Source organism: Mastigoproctus giganteus, chromosome 2 (genome assembly GCF_048544385.1).
Source record: "Mastigoproctus giganteus isolate SK-2022 chromosome 2, ASM4854438v1, whole genome shotgun sequence".
In the NCBI taxonomy this organism is placed as follows: domain Eukaryota; kingdom Metazoa; phylum Arthropoda; class Arachnida; order Uropygi; family Thelyphonidae; genus Mastigoproctus; species Mastigoproctus giganteus.
In genome coordinates this window covers 11380187-11399845 of record NC_143576.1, presented here as the reverse complement: position 1 = coordinate 11399845, position 19659 = coordinate 11380187, and the positions used below count along the sequence as shown (strand labels likewise).

The 19659-nt window shown below is 37.2% G+C and overlaps 1 protein-coding gene across 1 annotated transcript in view; it reads left to right on the top strand.

The window, feature by feature from the left end:
- Positions 1–11966: 11966 nt before the first annotated feature.
- The window catches only part of LOC150089161 (coiled-coil domain-containing protein 169-like), a 73007-nt gene continuing 65314 nt past the window's right edge, over positions 11967–19659 (top strand). The window contains exon 1 of the mRNA XM_090390354.1: positions 11967–12485. Coding sequence (XP_090246480.1) covers positions 12379–12485 — 107 coding nt within the window. The 5' untranslated portion in view covers positions 11967–12378. The remainder of the gene's footprint in view (positions 12486–19659) is intronic.

Sequence of the window (19659 nt, the reverse complement as noted above, 5' to 3'; positions counted from 1 at the left end):
TAGATGAACATTCTCAACTGCCAAACTAAGTAAGTGAGTATTTTGCATCTACATTCACACGAGTTATTCAAGGAGGAGAGGGCTAGATGTTTAGCAAACTCTAACAGGGAGCTGTTTCATTTTCTGCCTGCACTAAAGCTCGCAACAATTGTAAACCAGTTATTAATCAGTCCAAATTAGATTTTGAACAGGCTAAGAGTAGAGAACTTGCTCCTTGCCCTAATGGTAGCCAAGCATTCTTGTCTCGATTTTGTAGCAGATGAACTGAATAAGTAATTTGCATCTACATTCACACATGAGGAGTTATTCAATAACGGGAATGCCAGAAGTTTATCAAACTAACAGGGAGCTAAGTGATTTTGTAATAACAGAGCAAAGTGGAGGAGAAATTGTTGAAGTTCCACATAAGGAAGGCACCTAGGGTGGATGGGATCTGTCCACTTATATTAAATTTAGGAGGCAGCAAAGGAAGTAAGCAAACTCTTAACAATAATTGTGAATGCTTCCTTGGACTCGGGGCTTTGTGAATTGGGGACACATTTGCATATCTCCAGTCCACATGGACTGTAGATATGCAAATGTGTCCCCAATTCACAAAGTGTGGGTGGAGTAATTAGACCTATTAATCTAATTTCTGTGCCCCAGGTGCACATGCTTCTTGATTAGACCGGGGTTCGAGCCCGTCACCACCAAATACGGAGGATGCGGAAAGGTCAGAGAATGACCACCGCATATCCTCGGAGCAATATGGCCTTAGTTGCTAATGCTCCTAAAAACAAAAACCAAACCAACCTAGGAACTTCTAATGCCTACAACATTCAATGATGCGTCGGTGTGAGTTATGCATTGAACATCATGGTCACCAGTTTGAGAACTTATGAATTGTTTTTTCTATTTTGTGTGCAACAGCAAGTGATTTGTATGCATTAAACGACATTAAATTACTGAATGTGTTGTTTTGATTTTTACAACCCTTTAATAGTTTCTGCTGCTATAACGACTCATTTAAAACCTATGTTTACTTGACAAAAAAATGTTTATTTTGGTACCATCTGTCACCTGTTCAAGTTTGTCAGTAGCCTTTCTCTGCACCCTGTATATATGTTAACCAGTCCAGTTCAAATCTTTCCATTAATGGGAAGAATGGAGGAAAGCTTGAAGTATTCTTAAGAAGAAAAAAAAGCTTTTGCTGCTTGCAGTGTAATCATTTTCTTTCCATACATGGAAAATCGAGCACTATGTTGATGGGAGGAGCTTGGGATTTTCATATCATGACCGAGTTAGTTTCGACTGAGGATTTTTAATAGGAAAACCTGGATTTTTATTTTTACACAACTGGCAACCTCATCATTGAAGGCACACAATTTACACTCAGCGATCACTAAATTGTGGTTCTGGAAACTGAAGTTTTGTCCAGCAAACAGAAAATCGACCTCAGAACGCAATTTACAGACAATATACACTGAGAAATATTCCTTAGTTACTCCTAAAACCCTACTACAATAACAAGCACTAAATTGTGATCACCCCGTCCGTAATGAACTATGTCTCATTATTCTCAGTATAAAAATCTGAACAGTACGTTAGAATAATGGTTATTTCCCTCTAGTCGTGGAAGTCAAAGCGATAAAGTAGCAGTTATGGTACTTAGCAAAGATATCAGGAAGTTTCAAGTGGAAATGATTGGGGTGCTTCTGTATCGGAAACAGCACGGCTTGTCTGTTGCTCATGACTCATTCTGGTTAAGGTGTACAAAGAATGGCGTCAAACCACCTGCCGTAAGCCAAGGGAGTCTGCAAGGGCAGCACAGTGGCATCGTCACAGTCCTCCCCATACTAGGTGGAAAAGGCCCAAGTTCGAATCCCGTTGATGACTCGAGGAAGTTTAATGGGCTTTTTTCACTCCATGGTTCAGTTAGTTGGTCTCAGGCATAGATAATAAGGTCCCCCCCCCAAGAAACTGGGGTTTTTCGTCCTACAAAACAAACAAATCGACCATAGAACACGCAATTAACAGGCATTAGACACACAGCACAGCAGATGAATTTAATTATTCGGGTGGCCTAAAAATAATAGTTTGGTTTGGTAAGCCAGGGGTGCAGTGCGTTGTACGAAACTAATGGCAGGTCAATGTGCAAGAGTTGACTGCAATACAAAATGTGAATGGAAGAACAGTATCCCAAATGGTGATGTGCCGCACACAAGATTATGGGGTTTCACAGAAGTCGACCCAAGAGACTCACTGCTGCTCGTTGTCTACGATGAATGCTGTGTTGCCAACAACAAGCTGGTTGTTATCCATGTGAATGGTGCCCCAACATGGTATTAGGTAGGTGGTCATAATTCAGTGTCCCTGGGTGTATTTAACCGATATACTGAAAAGATTCTGGCCTTAGTTTCCGTGGAGCACATTCATTCAAAATAATGAGTAAAATATCCCTGCAGTCTGCATTCTAGACTGACTTACTTGTCGGATAAATGAAAATAAAATTACTTATTAAAGTTCCTTTGCATTCGGGAAATGACTAAATATGGCTATGTACGTGCCCAAATCTGAGACAGTATTTAAATTCTATACAGTGGGACCAACTGATGATGTTACCAACAGCAAATTCAAAATGGGAAGCATTCAAGGAACTAATCTTGGAAGCTACCAGGCTTTACATACCAACCAAGAAATATTGTTCAAGGTTCAGGCCTAAATGGTTGTCAGATGAACTAATGAGACATATGGCAGAGAAGAAAAATGCATGGGATACATACAAATTAATGGGTGACGTGGAAGCCTATGATAGATATAAGTTGGTCTGTAACCAAGTCACAAAGGAGATTAGGCAGGCAAAGGCAGATTATGAGAAATCCTTGGCAAAGGATGCAAAGAAAAACAGAAAAGAGTTCTTTACCTATTTAAACTCAAGAAGGAAAGGGATGAATCAGATTGGTCCACTGGATGTTGATGGTTCAACAGTTGAGGATCCAGCTCAGGTGGCTAACAATCTAAACGAGTATTTTGCATCTACATTCACACATGAGGAGTTATTCAGGAAGGGGAATGTCGTAGGTGAAGTAAACATTGGCAGTGAGCTAGATGATTTTCTAATAACTGAGAGGAAAGTGGAGGAGAAATTGTTGAGGATAAACATAAAAAAGGCACCCGGGGTGGATGGGATCTATCCAGTTATATTAAAGGAGGCAGCAAAGGAAGTAAGCAAACCCCTAGCCATAATTATGAGAGCTTCTTTGGACTCAGGGGAGGTACCCATGGACTGGAGATGTGCAAATGTAACCCCAATTCACAAAGGAGGATCAAAGGCTGACACAAGTAATTATAGACCTGTTAGTTTAACTTCGGTTCCAGGAAAATTAATGGAGGCACTGGTTAAAGAAGCACTGCAGGATCATCTGGACAAGAATTCAGTTATAGCTCAGACACAGCATGGGTTTGTTAAGGGCAGGTCTTGTCTGACCAATTTGATTGGATACTATGATGTAGTCACAAAAGAACTGGATGCAGGGAATAACTTTGATATTATATATTTGGATCTTAGAAAGGCTTTTGATACTGTTGCGCATGGAAGACTGCTGCACAAATTGGAGAATTGTGGCATTCGAGGCAAATTGCTGCTATGGATAAAGGGATGGTTGAGTGGCAGAAGACAGAGAGTGGTAATCAATGGACACTGCTCAACGTGGACTAATGTTATTAGTGGAGTTCCTCAGGGTTCAGTGTTGGGTCCATTGTTGTTTTCTGTATTTATAAATGATATTGATGATGGTGTATCAGGCTTAATGTCCAAGTTTGCAGACGATACAAAGGTTGGCAGGGTTGTTAAGGACACTACTGATACTATGCTGCTGCAACAGGATCTGGAAAGGTTGAGCAGATGGGCTGAGAGGTGGCAAATGAAGTTTAACATTGACAAATGTAAAGTACTACATATGGGAAACAGTAACCCCAGATCAACGTATCAACTCTGTGGTACTACGCTGACAGTGGTAGAGAATGAAAAGGACCTGGGGGTAATTGTGCAGGCAGATATGAGGTTCTCTGAGCAGTGCAGACGAGCTGCAAGAGTAGCTCATGGTGTCTTGTCAATGATATACAGGAATTTTTCTAGCAGGGACAGGGATGTGATTATTCCCTTGTATAAGGCATTGGTCAGGCCACACCTTGAGTACTGTATACAGGTCTGGAGGCCTCATTTCAAGAAGGATGTAGAGCTGCTGGAACGAGTACAGAGAAGGGCAACAAGATTAGTGAATGGAACAAAGGGTTGCTCTTACGAAGAAAGGCTTAAGTTTTGCAAATTACAGAGCCTGGAGACTAGGCATCGCCGAGGTGATCTGATAGAGGTGTACAAGGCTTTGAATGGCTTGAGCATGCTCAATGCCGATGGAATTCTTCCTCTTGCTCAGAATAATCACCTGAGAGGGCATAAATTCAAATTGAGGAAGGACGGATGTCGGATAGATGTGCGGAAATTCGCCTTTAGCCAGCGGGCAGTTGGTTTGTGGAATAGACTTCCATCGCTTGTTGTTGAAGTTGATAGCCTAAACAAATTTAAGGCTCAGCTGGACAGGTATTTCGAACGAACTGAGGGGTGAAATGGGAGTAGTGGTTGTTTTTTTTTTTTTTTCTTTTTTTTTTGGCTGATGCTGAATAAGCTTGCTTTCTTGCATCATATGCCTCTACTAATGCTAATGCTAATGCAGTCTGCATTCTAGACTGACTTACTTGTCGGATAAATGAAAATAAAATTACTTATTAAAGTTCCTTTGCATTCGGGAAATGACTAAATATGGCTATGTTCGTGCCCAAATTTCAAGACGTTGCTCCCTTATAAATAAAATGATGTTGTCGTTGGATTTTAGGCACATCAGAAATACCCTCATGGGTAGTACAGTTGATAGAATTGCTATCCTCCCCACGCTGTGTGGAAAAGGCCTGGGTTCGAGTCCCCTCGATGATGAGTGGAATTATTATAGGCTGTTTTTACAATATGGCTGAGTTAGTTGATCCCAGACGAGGGTAGCATGGTTTTTTTTCTCCCGGAAACTCGGGTTTTTTCGTTCAGCAAACAGAAAATCGGCCACAGAACACGCAATGTCCAGACAATATATACAGGGCAATATCACCTTAGTCGCTAATGCTCTTAAGACCCAACAGCAATATCGGAAACTTAGGCCATATTGTGTCGTGTATTGCCCTTTTATCGGCAAAATCTTTCAAAACTTTCTCAAAATGTAAATTCCTTACTTCTTCTCTTTCAATGTAAATGCTGTAAATTACATGTGTTCTGTGGTCGATTTGATCTTTGCCTGACAAAAAACCAGAGTTTACTGGAGAAAATTATGCTACTCTCGTCTGAGCTCGACTAACTCAGACATGTGAAAAAAAACTATAAAAATTAGTCGAGCTCAGACGAGAGTATGTTGATTATACTGTCAGTGCCGGTCTTAGCAAATGCGGGGCCCGATTGGAGATGCTGGTGGAATCCTTTGAAAAATTCAATGTTAACCCCTCATTATTTTGAAATAATAAAAAAATAAAAAACTAAAACTATTAATAATTCTTTATCATTTTTGTATTACAATTTATTAACAATTGACCAGACAATTTTTAATACAGGGTGTTTCAAAAATGATGGTCAATAATTTAAAGGTGAAAATTACAAATTAAAATAAGCAAAAAAAGTCCCAGTGAACATTGGGCTGAAAATGAACCATTTTCGAGATAATGCACATTTTCTGTTAAGATCCGCCACTGACTATGGGAGGATAGTCTTGTATTGCTAAGACCTTGTACATGCTGGGTATGGTAGGGGTACAGTAATTGGCGATGTAAAATTTGCCACATACTGCTATGACTCAGTACACAATCTTCAGAGCAACCCACCTTGTCGAAATTCCTGGATTTGGTTATTCTGTCTAACACCCTTTAGTCAACATCAGGTGTTATGCTTCTGGGCCTACCTGCTCGTACTCCATGTGTGAAGCGCCCATATTCTGTAAGGCATTGATGTACCCTGATGAATGTGCGCCTTCCAAATTTCACGGATCTTTTCATCGGCCCCAATGCAGCTTCATTGATATAGTTATGCCACTGGATTGTGGCGCGTTCCAGCTCCAATTCAATAAATAAAATGAAGAGTAAAATATCGTATTTGTCGGCTTATAAGACGCTGTGGCACTCTAATTTTGGAATGGTAAATTAAAAAAAAAAAACTTTTGAAAAAGTTTATTGTTAATACAATGGAAATTTAAAATTCAATAAAAATAAAACCAAAAAGCCAATAAAGAAAGGTATAGGATTATTACTCTTATTATTTAGTATTATTCAACTTCAGATTCATTACTGACTTGATCATCATTATCCTCTTCACTAGTATCACTGTCACTCTCATACAATGAATGATCTTCAGTGCCATCCATTACTTTATTTATACATTTTTAAATGACTTGACCTCAATTTCAGCTTTAACATCATACCATGACTTCAGCACCCATCCACACACTTGTGCTATTGATGGACGTTTTATCATTCTAGTAGGCGTCCTATTGCTCCCGCATGTTATTCTTGAATGGCTTATTGATGCTGACATCTAAGTGAACAGAATTTGTATACCCGATTTGGCTAAGTTGCATTTTGTCTCTTGCTCATTTTTTTTTTTTGTTTTGGGCATGTGCTATATTGCCACTTTCGGCTTCTAAGAGACTCAGGGCGATTTTTTAAGATATTTATAAGGAATAAAATGTGCGTCTTATGCACCAACAAATACAGTACTTTTGATATTTCAAGGGTTGTGTAAAAACTGGCCTTAAGATAATGGCCAAAATTTCCACACCTTTAGAAAGTATACAGACTTCGCTTTTCACATATGAATTGAAAAAAAAAAAAAAAAAAGATAATAAAAAATAAAAGCACTACTTTTCTCTGTTCGTTGATAAAATGCTAATCATATTTTCTAAACATGTCTAAAAAAAGTCATTGTTTTGGGTTTCACATGAGTCCCATGCGATTTAAATACCTTTTAAAATCACTTCTTTAACTAAACTTAAAAACGTTTTCCTTCTGCTTTTGCTTTTCATTTCTCTTTTTTCATCTACAGTATTCTTTTATCCTTTTCTTGTCTAATTTTAACTTGTCTGCCGCGCACGGGGCCCGACTGGGTTCAATCGGCCTAAGGCCAGCCCTGTCAACTGTAGATAATAACAAGCGTTAAATAAACTTTGCTCCTAGAATTTTGTTGTTATTGGGTTTTAGGCGCATCGGTGACTAAGGCCCTGTTGCTCAGTATATATTGTCTTTAAATTGCATGTGTTCTGAGGTCGACTTTCTGTTTTCTGGAAACCGGAGTTTCCGGCGTAAAAAGCAATGCTACTTTTGCCTGAGACCGACTAACTCAGCCATGTTGTGAAAAGAAGTCATAAAAATTCCTCCCGTCATCGACGGGATTCGAACTCGGGTATTTTCTGTCTGGTGTGGGGAGGACGGCGATCCTCCGAACTGTGCTACCCACGAGGGCCAAAAAATCTTCAGAAATACGATGCACAGAAGGCTGGAGTTACAGGCACTGATTTTTAAGTGCATTAGTATATATGCATAAAGTGTCAATTGTTGTCCGTTACTCCATCTGCATATAATAACTCAATTCCTAGCAGATAGATTTTTATAAAATTTTATATTTGACTATTTTAGGAAAATCCGTTGAGCTCCCCACACCAGATAGAAAATACATTAATTTGGGGAGGTTAAAATTGTCTGTCCGTCCGCACGTATGAACTTAACTTAAATTTTTTTTTTTTTTTTTTACTTCTCTTTTCAAAAATATGTTTTGTCTTCTTATTTCTAAGCTATCTTTTTATTTATCAGGTCCACTTTACAGATTTTCTGTTTTAAATGATTTAGGTGGAGATGGGCATTTGCCTGGGAACCACCCTGAACCAGTATACACACACACACATGTCCGCACGTTATAACTCCACTCTTCTCTTACTGAATTGATTTTTCCTGAAATTTTATATTTTGCTCGACAGAGCCAAATATAAACTTCTCGAGATCTGTCGAGCCTTCACATCCGGAAATTATTCTTTCTTTCTTTTCTTTTTTTTTTTTTTCATGCACATCACTATCTAATCTGTGGTTATTCATATACCATATATTGTAGCTGAAGCACCTGGATATTATGTTTGTCCACTGCACTGATTGGAGGAATGAAGGAGAAATATGATAGATGCGCAGAAACAAAGTGCTCTTTGTTACTTTAACAAGTTAAAGTAACTTGTTATTTTTAGCAAGATAAGACGTCGGATCTGGAATATATATTGAAGTTGAGCAGGGGGAAATTCTTTCGTCCTCTTTATTACAAACCTTTGGAAGAGTAACACTCTAGTTCCTTTTGACCATTCTTCGGTTTTTATTTGTTGAAAATAGATTAATAACTTTTTCATTCAAGTTTGGTGCACTGTTGACCAAGCTTTTCTCTATTGAAAGCATTGCTTGAGCATTTAGCCTTTCCTGATTCATAGTGCTCCTTAAAAATGTTTTTATTATTTTTTTTTTAAATGTCGAATGGCAGCGTTCGGGCTCTGAATCGGAATGGCCAAAAGAACTTTTATGAGTTTTGTGAGTTCACCAAGAACTTCAGCTAGATTATTTCTGAGATAAATTTCAGCAAGTCATTTAATTTGCAATAATTGTGAAGATCATGTCTGCTAGAGAAAACTTGTAATTCCGTAAGTTTTTCTCTTTCAATCATGGGGTATGCTTCAATAGTCTCCCGTACCTCTTCCATGGGCATTTTCGTATGAAAAATAACAAAGTTCTCCTTGTTAAGCAATTTAGCAGCAATTAATTGCGTTGTAAAAAAATATCTCTCTCATCTATGTCAACACTATAGTCGCATACTTCCTTCGTTTCAACCATGGGTGTTTTTGAAGGATTTTTACAGTACATCGAGTTACTGATTTTTAGAATGGCATTCTTAAAGTTTCCTATATATTCACATATTTTAACTGCCTCAATTTCTCGAGATTGCATTTGATTATAAATAACTTCCACGTGAGGCATTATCTGATGGGAAAGTTTAACCAGAACTCGAATTTTTTTATTACTCAAGATGTGCAAAATTCCAGTTGCTTCTGAAATCGTCTTATCTGCGTTTGCTGTCGCTTGTAGTTCCTTCATGCACTTTTTTAACGATTCAAAATTTTCATAAACGCTGTTCACGATGCGTATATTGAAGTTCCATCTTGTAGGGGAAGGTCGGGCAACACGGCTGTCCATATTCTTTCTGAGAACAGAGAGACACTGTGGTGATCTCGAGAAAAATGTTGGTATCGACATGAGGTTCGAAAAGAATATGCTTGAATCTCGGGTACTACTTGCTGCATTTCTCATCATTAGATTCAGTTGGTGTGCATAACAGCGAATTAAATTTGCATTTTTGTACACTTCTTTAATTTTAGCCTGAACTCCCCCCTTTCTTGCGTTTCCTCACACTTGCGCCATCAAATGTCTGAGCAACCAGTTTTTGAGTATTTCCTTTGAGGATTATGTCTAACTGATCTAGAATGCGCTTCCATATTCCGTCTGCCGTTTGGTTTTCCGGAGTGAAAAAAAAAAAAAAAAAAAAACCCAAAAACGTCTCCATTCAGTTCATATCTTAGAACAATTACCATTTGTATATGTTCAGAAACATCTGTTGTGTCATCAGCCATGACAGCTACGAATGAAGCTTCTTTAATTTCTTTTTTATTTCATCCCGGCATATTTTCAGCAAACAGTCAAGAATATCATTCTGAATAGTTTTTTGAAATGCCTTTAAATGCTGCATTACGTTCTAAATGGGCCTTTAAATTGGAGTCTAATGTACAGGCGAAATTTATTAATCCTCTGAATACTCCTGGATTTTTAGAATTGTCTTTTTCGTCATGTCCACGCAAAGGAATTTCAAACCGTCGACAAAATTTAATGCGATCCTTTATTTTAGATAATACCTCACAATTCTTGGTAACTTTTCTGTTATGTTTGCAGATCGAAAGACTGTAGGCCTCACTAAGCTGTTCTTTAATATTTACTCTTCCTGAAAGCGATAGTGAAATCACATTATCAACATGTTTCTTCGAACTCTCATGTTTTAAAGTTTTTTCTTCCATTCTGTTTATGTTTGTAAAGCCACTTTTTGTCCATGTTAAGTCACCTCTGAACAGTAAACATGGAAAACAAAACAATGCATTTTTAACTTCACAACCACAAAGCCAACTTTTCCTTCGGTACCATTCAGTTTTAAAACTGCGAATATATTTCTTATTATTATTTATTCCCTGCTGAGAAATTTGAATCTTTGGTCTGGGGCGCCCTTCTTTTTTAATCGCATTTTTTTTTTTTTTTGGAGAAATAATTGTGAAAAACTAAGTTGCTGAAGTTTATTCACTGTCACGCGACTTACTTCATGGGGAAGCATGGAGGCCATGATCGAATCAAATTTCACAAAATCGTGTGTCGTAGAAATAATGTTTTACTTACACATCACCTCATAATATAACTTCAACTTACCAAGTTCAAGCTCAATTCGCAATTAAGCTATAATCACATAAATACACTGTTGAATGTTGAGTAACTTAACACTGATATTATTTAGTTACTTAATGGGAATTTGGGGCGAATAACAAAAAGACACCGACATTGTGGCTACACACCCATCATGGTCAACGATGAAATCTGCACTGCGCGCTTTACAGTGACTTTGTTTCGTTTCACCTATAAAAATTATATATTGGCAAGTTGCCAATATGCTGGTTGCCCATGGCAACCAACTGCCAGATATTCACTGGAATGCAAAATATGTCACTGCCTGGCACACAGTGAGGCCTACGGTTAATTAAACTTCAAAGTTGGAAACGATTTCGTGTTTTTATTCGTTTATTTTTGAAATGATTACTGGAAACAGAAAATGGGCATACTATGTGCGGGTCCTGCTAATAAAAATATTCATTGCGTTGCATTTTTCTTCACAAAATTTCATATAACTCCATTCATAGTGTATCTAGATTTAAATAGCTGGGGGTACTGGCGTGCCTATGGACGAGCCGCCCCTGTTCATATATTTATAAACACAGAAACATATTTTTGTATTCATAACAAAATCAGTACAGAAAGTTTCAGAAAAATATACAGTAAAGCGTCGAAAATCCGAACATCAATAATTCGAAACGTCAATAATCAGAACGAGCCCAGCGTTTATTTATTATTATTATTTTTTTTATGCTGATGCCATAAAGTAATTACAGGAAGCGCCGGTTATTGTGATCACGTTTGCGAATTGAATTTGGAATTTTCATGCACATCCACACGTGCATGAAAATTCAAAGGGCAATTCTAATAAGCTATAAAAATGAAGATATATAGCACAAATTTACACTTTTATTACCCTACCAATTAACAAAATGATACGTGAAAATCAACAAACTGTCACTTCAATTGTGCAGCAAAAAATAAGTAATTATTTTCGGTAAAGGCCATTGTGGCTGAAAATTCCTTTTTTTTTGTTTTGTTACCTATGAATAAAAATAAGTAAAGTACAACTTAGTGTTTTTATTTGTAAACTTATTAAACCTGTTTTTTTTTTTTTTTTAAGTCTCCAGAACAATATTTGTGAAAAGTTCGAAAATCCGAACGGATCGGAAATCCGAACTCCCCTCGATCCCAATTAGTTCGAATTATTGATGCTCTACCGTATTCTTATAACAGGATTGGAGGATAAACAAAGCCTCCCTCCTCACCACAGAGTAGTAACATATCTTGTGCTCCTCACAGTGTATGTGTAGGGGGGGGGGTATTTCCTTTCTTGTCAATAATTGGCGCCTTTTGTTTGAGCTATTCTCGCCGTACTCTCACGTCCAAATGGGAAGCATAGCTAAAATGGCTTCTCAGTGGGTAGTGAGAAGTTTGAGTGTGGAGGCCTTTTTTACGATTTTAAATATTTTAATTTTGTCAGAATTAAAAAAAATGCAAACTTATAATACACTGCAGAGATTAGGAGCATCCGTAGGCTCTGAACAGGGTGCAGTCGCACCGTTTGAAACACCATGTCGTCTGTTCTGCTTTCCACATGTCATGTGGAGACCAGCGACGCTATACTCAAGCCTTAAAAGTCGTCTGTACTTTTCAATGTGCTTGCTAACTCAGATAAGTTACACAATTTCGCATAAAAATCATTTTAATTTGGGATTATGAAACCATCCATATTTTTTGTAAGCGATTGGTAATTGCCGAATAATAACGATTGTAATTCATTGCGATCGTAATGGTAATGTTCTCACGTACAGGTGCAAGGTTTCTGCACGTGTAAGTGTAAACAGACTGTCGCATAGCAACATGTATTCTAGAAGACAAAACAGAGATATAGTAATTAATCGCGAATTAACACCAGAAAAAACGTTGGAAAACTTGAGAGCGGACATTGAAAATGAACAAAAGATGACGTGAGTACCCACTCCATTTCTGAAGTAATTTTGATAATTTATTTATTGGTGGGAGCCTGTATATATTTTTAATTTGTTACTGGGAGCGTTTAGGAAAATGCACTTCTAGAAGTGCATATACACGAATGTGCATGTAATCACTTATAGTTAGGTATTGTTTGTTTAGAACGCATCCAGAAAAAAAGAAAAAGATAAAAAATAAATACACAGCAATACAAGCTACAAATAAGAAAATATTTTTACTTTAAAAAATGTGGCATTTAACGCAGTGGCGAAACTGCCATAGCCTGGGCGATGGTTGGCCGGTTCGATATGGCTAAGTATTTGGAGAATCTCAGTGTGAGGGGGATGTGATATTTAGTTTTAACTCACATTTAATGGTTCACACTTCCAGATTTTTAACAAGAGAATTGCAGGATGTATCCCCCAACCTCAATGGTTTGTTGGTTATAAAACAAATAGAAAGCAGCCATGTTTAAATGTTCCATATATGTGGTTTGCTTACTTTTTCTGCATTCCTCCCACATGAATTCTGAAAGAAAAGCTTGGAAACAAAAGCCGAAACTGAAAATAAATCTTGACAGTCTCGTCAAAATAAATCTCATCATCTTCATCACTGTTCCAACCTAAGATTGAGTCAAAGTCTTCCATATTTTTCTGTATTCCCAGATCTTGTCTTCTATCATTCTCTCCCACTCAATTCATTTTTCACATCTCCAATCTGATCTCTCCACCTCTTCCTTGGTCATCCTCTTGGCCATTTTCATCTCAAACATTCTTCTTGGCAATCTGTTCATCCAACGTCATTTTCTTCATGTATCCAAACCATTGCAACATGATCATCATCTTCTCCCTCAGACCTTCTATTCCCAAATTCATTCTTATATCAGTATTTTTTATTTTATCTCTTCTAGTTTTAGCTAGCATAGTCCTTAGCATCTTCATTTCCATTGCTTGGACTCTGCTAGAATCCTTTTTATTCATCCTCCACAAACTAAAAGAAAATATTTTAAAATGTTGTTGATTGCAATATATAAGTGGAAAGTTACTGTTATGGATAAAGGGATGGTTGATTAGGAGAAGACAGAGTTAGTGGGCACTGCTTTTCTTGGAATAATGTTATTAGTGGAGTCCCCTAGGGTTCAATGCTGCAAGACAATAATGGGGCCAGCACTGAACCACTAGGGTTCATTGCTGGCCCTATTGTTGCTTCCAGTATTTATTAATGATATTGATGAAGGCATATCAAGCTTAATGTCTTAAGTTTGCACATGATACAAAGGTTAACGGGGTAGTTAATCACAGTATTGAGAGTATATTACTGAAACAAGATAGAAATAGTGGCAGTTGAATTTCAACATTGAAATGCAAGATACTTTATATGGATAGCAGTAATCCCAGAATAACATACCAACTGTTAGTACCACACTCAAAAGTAGCAGAGAATGAAAAAGAGCTCTGGATAATTATGCAGTTAGATATGAAGTTTTCTTTGCAGACAGGCTCCCATTATAGCCTCATGGGTTTTGTCAATGATTTATAGCAGGAGTGGCCAACTTAATTTGTGATGCGATCTACTTTTTTCTTTCAAAATGTGTCGTGATCTACCATCTCAAAAATTTCATTGCACAAGGTACACAAATCGAGAGATCACTGTATATTTAAAATTTGTCATAAATCTGCATTCAACTCGTTGGCCAACCCTGATATATAGGAATTCTGCTAGTAGGGATAATGAGGTGATTATCCCATTGTATAAGGCATGGTCAAGCTACACCTTGAATACTATTTACAGGTCTGGAGATGTCACTTTAGGAAGGATGCAGATCTCTTGGAATGGGTGAAGAAAATGGTAACTAGATTAGTGAGATGGGGAAAAGGCTGCACTTATGTAGAAAGGCTTGAGTTCTCCAAATTGCAGCATCTGGAAACCAGGCACCTGCGAGGTCTGATTGAGGTGTTTAAGGCCAAATGGATTGAGTAAGCTTAGTGCCGCTGAGATTCTTCTTTAATTTAAATTAAGGAAGGATTTGTAAATTTGCTTTCAGCCAGCAAGTTGTTGTCACAAGCTGCCATCTGGTATTGTGGAATGGGTAGTTTGAATAAATGTAAGGAGGAACTAGACATATTATTATGGTTGAACAGTAATGTGGGAAGCACTTTCTTTTTTTTCTTTTTTTTTGCTGATGGTTTATTAGCTTGCTTTCTTGCATCATTTGTCACTTCTAGTACCAATACTAATAAATCATTTTAAATAATAATAGCCAAGAAGAAAAATATTATCAAAATCACATAAATTGTTAAAAGGTTATGAGCAATGTAACATCACTATTTATATTTATGTCATTTTGTCATTTGCACCCTAAATTTAATAAATATGCTCATGTGACATCTGTGAGACACCTTTTTGTTTTTATTTTAAAAAATTAATTTTTAGTTCTACTGATTTGAATGACGTCCTATTAATTAAGATTTGCTAAACTCAATTAAAAAATGCAAAAGAAAATAAGCGAGAAAAACTAGTAATAATAATAATAAAGAAACAATTAAACACCTGTCGCTGGTGTTTCAGCCATGTGAGAATGGGAATTGCTTAGAAAAAATAAGTTCTCTTGGATGCCTGGTTTCTGTTAAACACCAAATAAAAACATAAATTACTGTATAACTAGTTAAAGAATATTTGGTATACAGGAGTATTTAATTTAATTGACAATTTTAAAAAACTAACCAAAAAATTTTTAAAAAGGGGGTCATTAATAGGGGCTATGGCTCCCCCTTGTGATCAAAATAATTTACATTTCGTTACTGCTACATTAGGATTAAAGCTTAACGATTTTCCGTAACACTGCCTTTATTCCCCCCATTTAGAAAATTCTGGGCTGTTCTTTCTAACATCAGGTTTATAAACAAACAATTAACTATTATAGTAAAATATAACAAAAAAATCTTGTCAACTGGGGCACAAGTTCAAATGGACTTTATTCACACCATGGCTTAGTTTGTCAGTCTCAGGTGGGGTTGCAGGGTTTTGTCTGAAAAATTTGTGTTTTTTGTATAGAAAATTGACCACAGAACACAAACAATTTGCAGATGCAATACATTTGTGCCTCATGACCATAGTTGCCTTGGTGCAAAATCAGCCAGTCAATGGGAAAATAAGTCCCACTGGTATTCAGACGCATGAAATGCAAATTTAGTTATGCAATAAGAATAACATTATACTGAAGAATGTGATCAGTCAAATTCATTTGAAAAACATATAACACATAAACACATTCACAATAATAATACATTAGTATTAAAATGACATAATGATGTGAGGAAGCAAATCTGTCAAAAAAAAGCTCATATTCCTTTCATCAAAAAAGTGCCTATTTAGTTTTTTCTTGAATTTTGCCAAACTTTCCACCGTGGCCATCCTTTAAAGCAACATATTTCAATGTTCCATAACACACTGCCTGAAGATAAATTTCATAAGGTTTAACCTACCATTCTTATGATTTTATAGTTGTGTCCTTTAGCTCTTGTCTCACTCATCAGTGAGAATATTCCTCCCTTATTAATTTTCCTAATCACTTTCAGGGCCTTATATGCTTTAATAAAATCCACCCCCTGCCAGGTATCTAATTGCTAAACTCTGCCGAACACATCTTCTAAGTTGTTCCTCATAGGGATAATATTTAGTGCTTTTCACCAATCTAGTTGCCCTTCTTTGCATCTTCTCCAAAAGTTCTGTATCTTTTTAGGTGTGGCCTCCAGATCTGGATACAGTATTTCAAATGTGGTTGCACTACCATCTTATAGAGAAGGATAATGACCTCCTTCTTTCTATTGCAAAATTTTGATATATCATAGATAGACATCATGTGCCCACCTGCTAATTATTATTATTAGTAGTAGTAGCTATATGGTGCAAGGAAGCATGAGGCTTATGCTGAACCAGCCAAAAAAAAAAAAAAAAATCCCGAGTTACCCTGAGAGAGAGAGAGAGAGATTGTTTGTTTGTTTGTTTGTTTGTTATTTGGTTTTTAGGAGCATTAGCAACTAAAGCCATATTGCTCTGGGGATATGCGGTGGTCATTCCCTGACCTTTCCGTATTTGTTGGTCACGGGCTCGAATCCCGGTCTAATCAAGAAGCGTGTGCTACGCCCTGCTGCTCCTGCCCACCTGGCTACAGAGGCGCTCGAGAGAAAGAGTCAAAGTAGAAGGGAATCACCAAGAAAGAGAAGAATGATGATATCTAGCTCAGGACCCTGGGTTGGCCAAGCCTGTACTCACAAGATGTGAGCCCCTGGGGTTGAACACTGCATATTGAAGTTAGTCTTTCTGTATTGTATATACCAGCTTCATTTTCTACCTATTCTAAAACTTATAACAATTAAAACAGATAGTAATCAACTTAAACTTGATTTTTAAATACTTCTTCTCCAAATTTTAAATACTTCTTCTCCAAATCTGGTCTCTTGCCAAATTATTGGCTGTGACTTCTGTCTGTCTATACTCCCACTTCTGTTACAAACTGGTGATTCTGTTCCATCATGAGCTAAAGGTCATCATTATCAGCCATTTTCAATCCAATGCAGGATGAAGGCCTCTCCAGCAACTTTCCAATTCCTTCCGTTCTGTGCAATGGCCATCCATTTACTACCCACAAACTCATGAATTTCATCTATCCATCTCCACCTTTGGTTTCCAGTTTTTCTTCTAGCTCCTCTTTGGTGCCATTCTGTTATTTTCTTCGTCCATCTGTCATCATGTCTTCGAGCTACGTGTCCTGCCCAAGACCATTTTAGTTCTTTAGTTTTGATAAGAATGTCCTTTACTTGAGTTTGCTGCCTAATCCATGTTTCTCTTCTTATCGAACAGTCTGATTCCCAATATAATTCGTTCCATTCTTCGCTGTGTAGTTCTCAGCTTCTCTTCCATTCTTTTGGTGAGTGCCCAAGTTTCATTTCCATAAGTCATGGTGGGGAGTATACATTGGTTCATTATTTTGTTTCAGACAAACTGGGATATTGCTCTTCAGTATGTGACTGTATTGCCTGAATGCTATCCATCCAAAATTTATTCTTCTCTTGACTTCCAGCCATTTATCATTATTACAGCTAATAACTTGTCCCAGATAAGTATATGACTCCACCTTTTCAATTACTGCTCCTTCAATCATTATTTCCCTTTCTGTGGCATACTTGTTCATGATAACTTTTGTTTTAGCCATATTCATCTTTAGTCCAAAATCCTTACTAACTGTGCATAACTGATTAAGATTTTCCTCTTAATTCTTTGGGATCGTGGCTTATGACCACAATGTCATCTGCAAATCGTAAATGGTTTAGGTACTCTCTGTTCACTTTTACTCCTTTCTGCGACCAGTCTAATCTTCTGAAAGCTTCCTCAAGGGCAGCAGTAAACAGCTTCGGAGATATTGTGTCTCCTTGTCGAAAGGAGGTAGTGTTCTCGTATATTTTCTTCAAAATCATAATATATGGGGTATCTATGCCTTGTCTTTCCAGCGCCCGAAACATTGCCTTATGCTGTATGGAGTCAAATGCCGTTTCATAATCCACAAATGTCAGGCATAATGGTGTTTTATATTCATTTGCTTTCTCCATTAGCTGTGATATTATGTGAAGGTGATTCATAGTTGAGAATCCTGTCCTGAAGCCAGCTTGCTCAATCGGTTGATTCTCATCAAGTATTCTTTCTGATCTGTTAGTAATGACCCTTGTGAACAACTTGTAGACGTGGGATAACAAGCTAATTGGTCTAATTTCCAATTTCTGATTTATCTCCTTTCTTATGCAGGAAAACTATGATTGAATTATTCCACTGCTTATGTGTCACACCTTTTCTAATACATTTTGTGAAGAGCCTTGCCAGTTTTTGTGTTATGTCTCTTCCTCCTAATTTTAACAACTCTACAGTAACTTTATCTTCCCCCGGGGCTTTCTGATTCTTCATTTTCTTCAACGCATGTTCGACCTCATGAGGAAGAATATCAGGTATGTCGTATGTGTTGCTAATTTGCGATCCATCTTCCCCACTGCTGGCATCATTCCCTCACTCCTTGTATATTTCCCTATAGTAGTCTTCTGCTATTTGAATTATGCCTTTTCTGCTATTTATAAGTACACCATTGCTATTCTTCAGTTTCAGTATCATTTGTCTTTCTGTATTACTGCTCATTGCTGCTGATTTAAGTCCTTTGTTTTCCCTTAATGCTTGTTCTACTTTTCTTGTGTTAAATCTTCTTATGTCCTCTCTGAGTCTCTTTCTAATGGCTTTGCATAACTCAGTATACCCAATTTTCTTCTTGTCAGTGTTTATTTTGCTCTTCATTTGTTGTCTTCGGTTCATCATAACAAGTGTTTCTTGACTAATTTTTTCTTCTTTGGATTTCTTTTTCCCTATAGGTTTCTTGGGCTTTATCACTTTCAGAAAGTTATAATATTCCTTGTCGATATCTTGGTCCTGTTTTTGTGTTATGTCTCTTCCTCCTAATTTTAACAACTCTACAGTAACTTTATCTTCCCAGCAGTCTGCCGAAGCTGAAACCTGTTCTTAAGTTCCAGTACATACTGCTTTTTCTCCTCTTCTGTTATCTCAAAGACTTTTGGATTATTTACTCGAGTCAGTTTTTCTTTTCCTTTCCTACATCTGTATCAAGTTGCATCTTACCATTCTGTGATCACTTCTAATACTCACCTTATTCAGGATTGTAACATCATTCACAATATATCTTCTGTTAGTGAGGATGAAGTCAATTTCATTAGTTGTTAATCCATTTGGACTCTTCCATGTCCACTTTCTGTTCACCCTTTTCTTGAAAAAAGTGTTCATTACTGACAATCCTTGAGATTCTGCAAATTCCACAAGTCTTTCACCTCTTTCATTTCTTTCACCAATTCCAAAATTTACTATAGTTCCCCTTTCTGCGCTGTTTTGTCTTTTTCCAACCTTAGCATTGAAGTCCCGCATAATAGAAATGTATTGGGTTTTCTGCTCATCTAGAAGACTCAATTTTGGCGTACATTTCTTCAACCATCATCATGTCTCAATGTTGGCGCATATATTATAACCTTTAGCTTGCCCTTAGAAATCTTGAGTATTAGTCTTGACACCCTTGGTGATGTGTTTTTGAATTCCAAAATGTTGTTTTTTATATCTTTATGG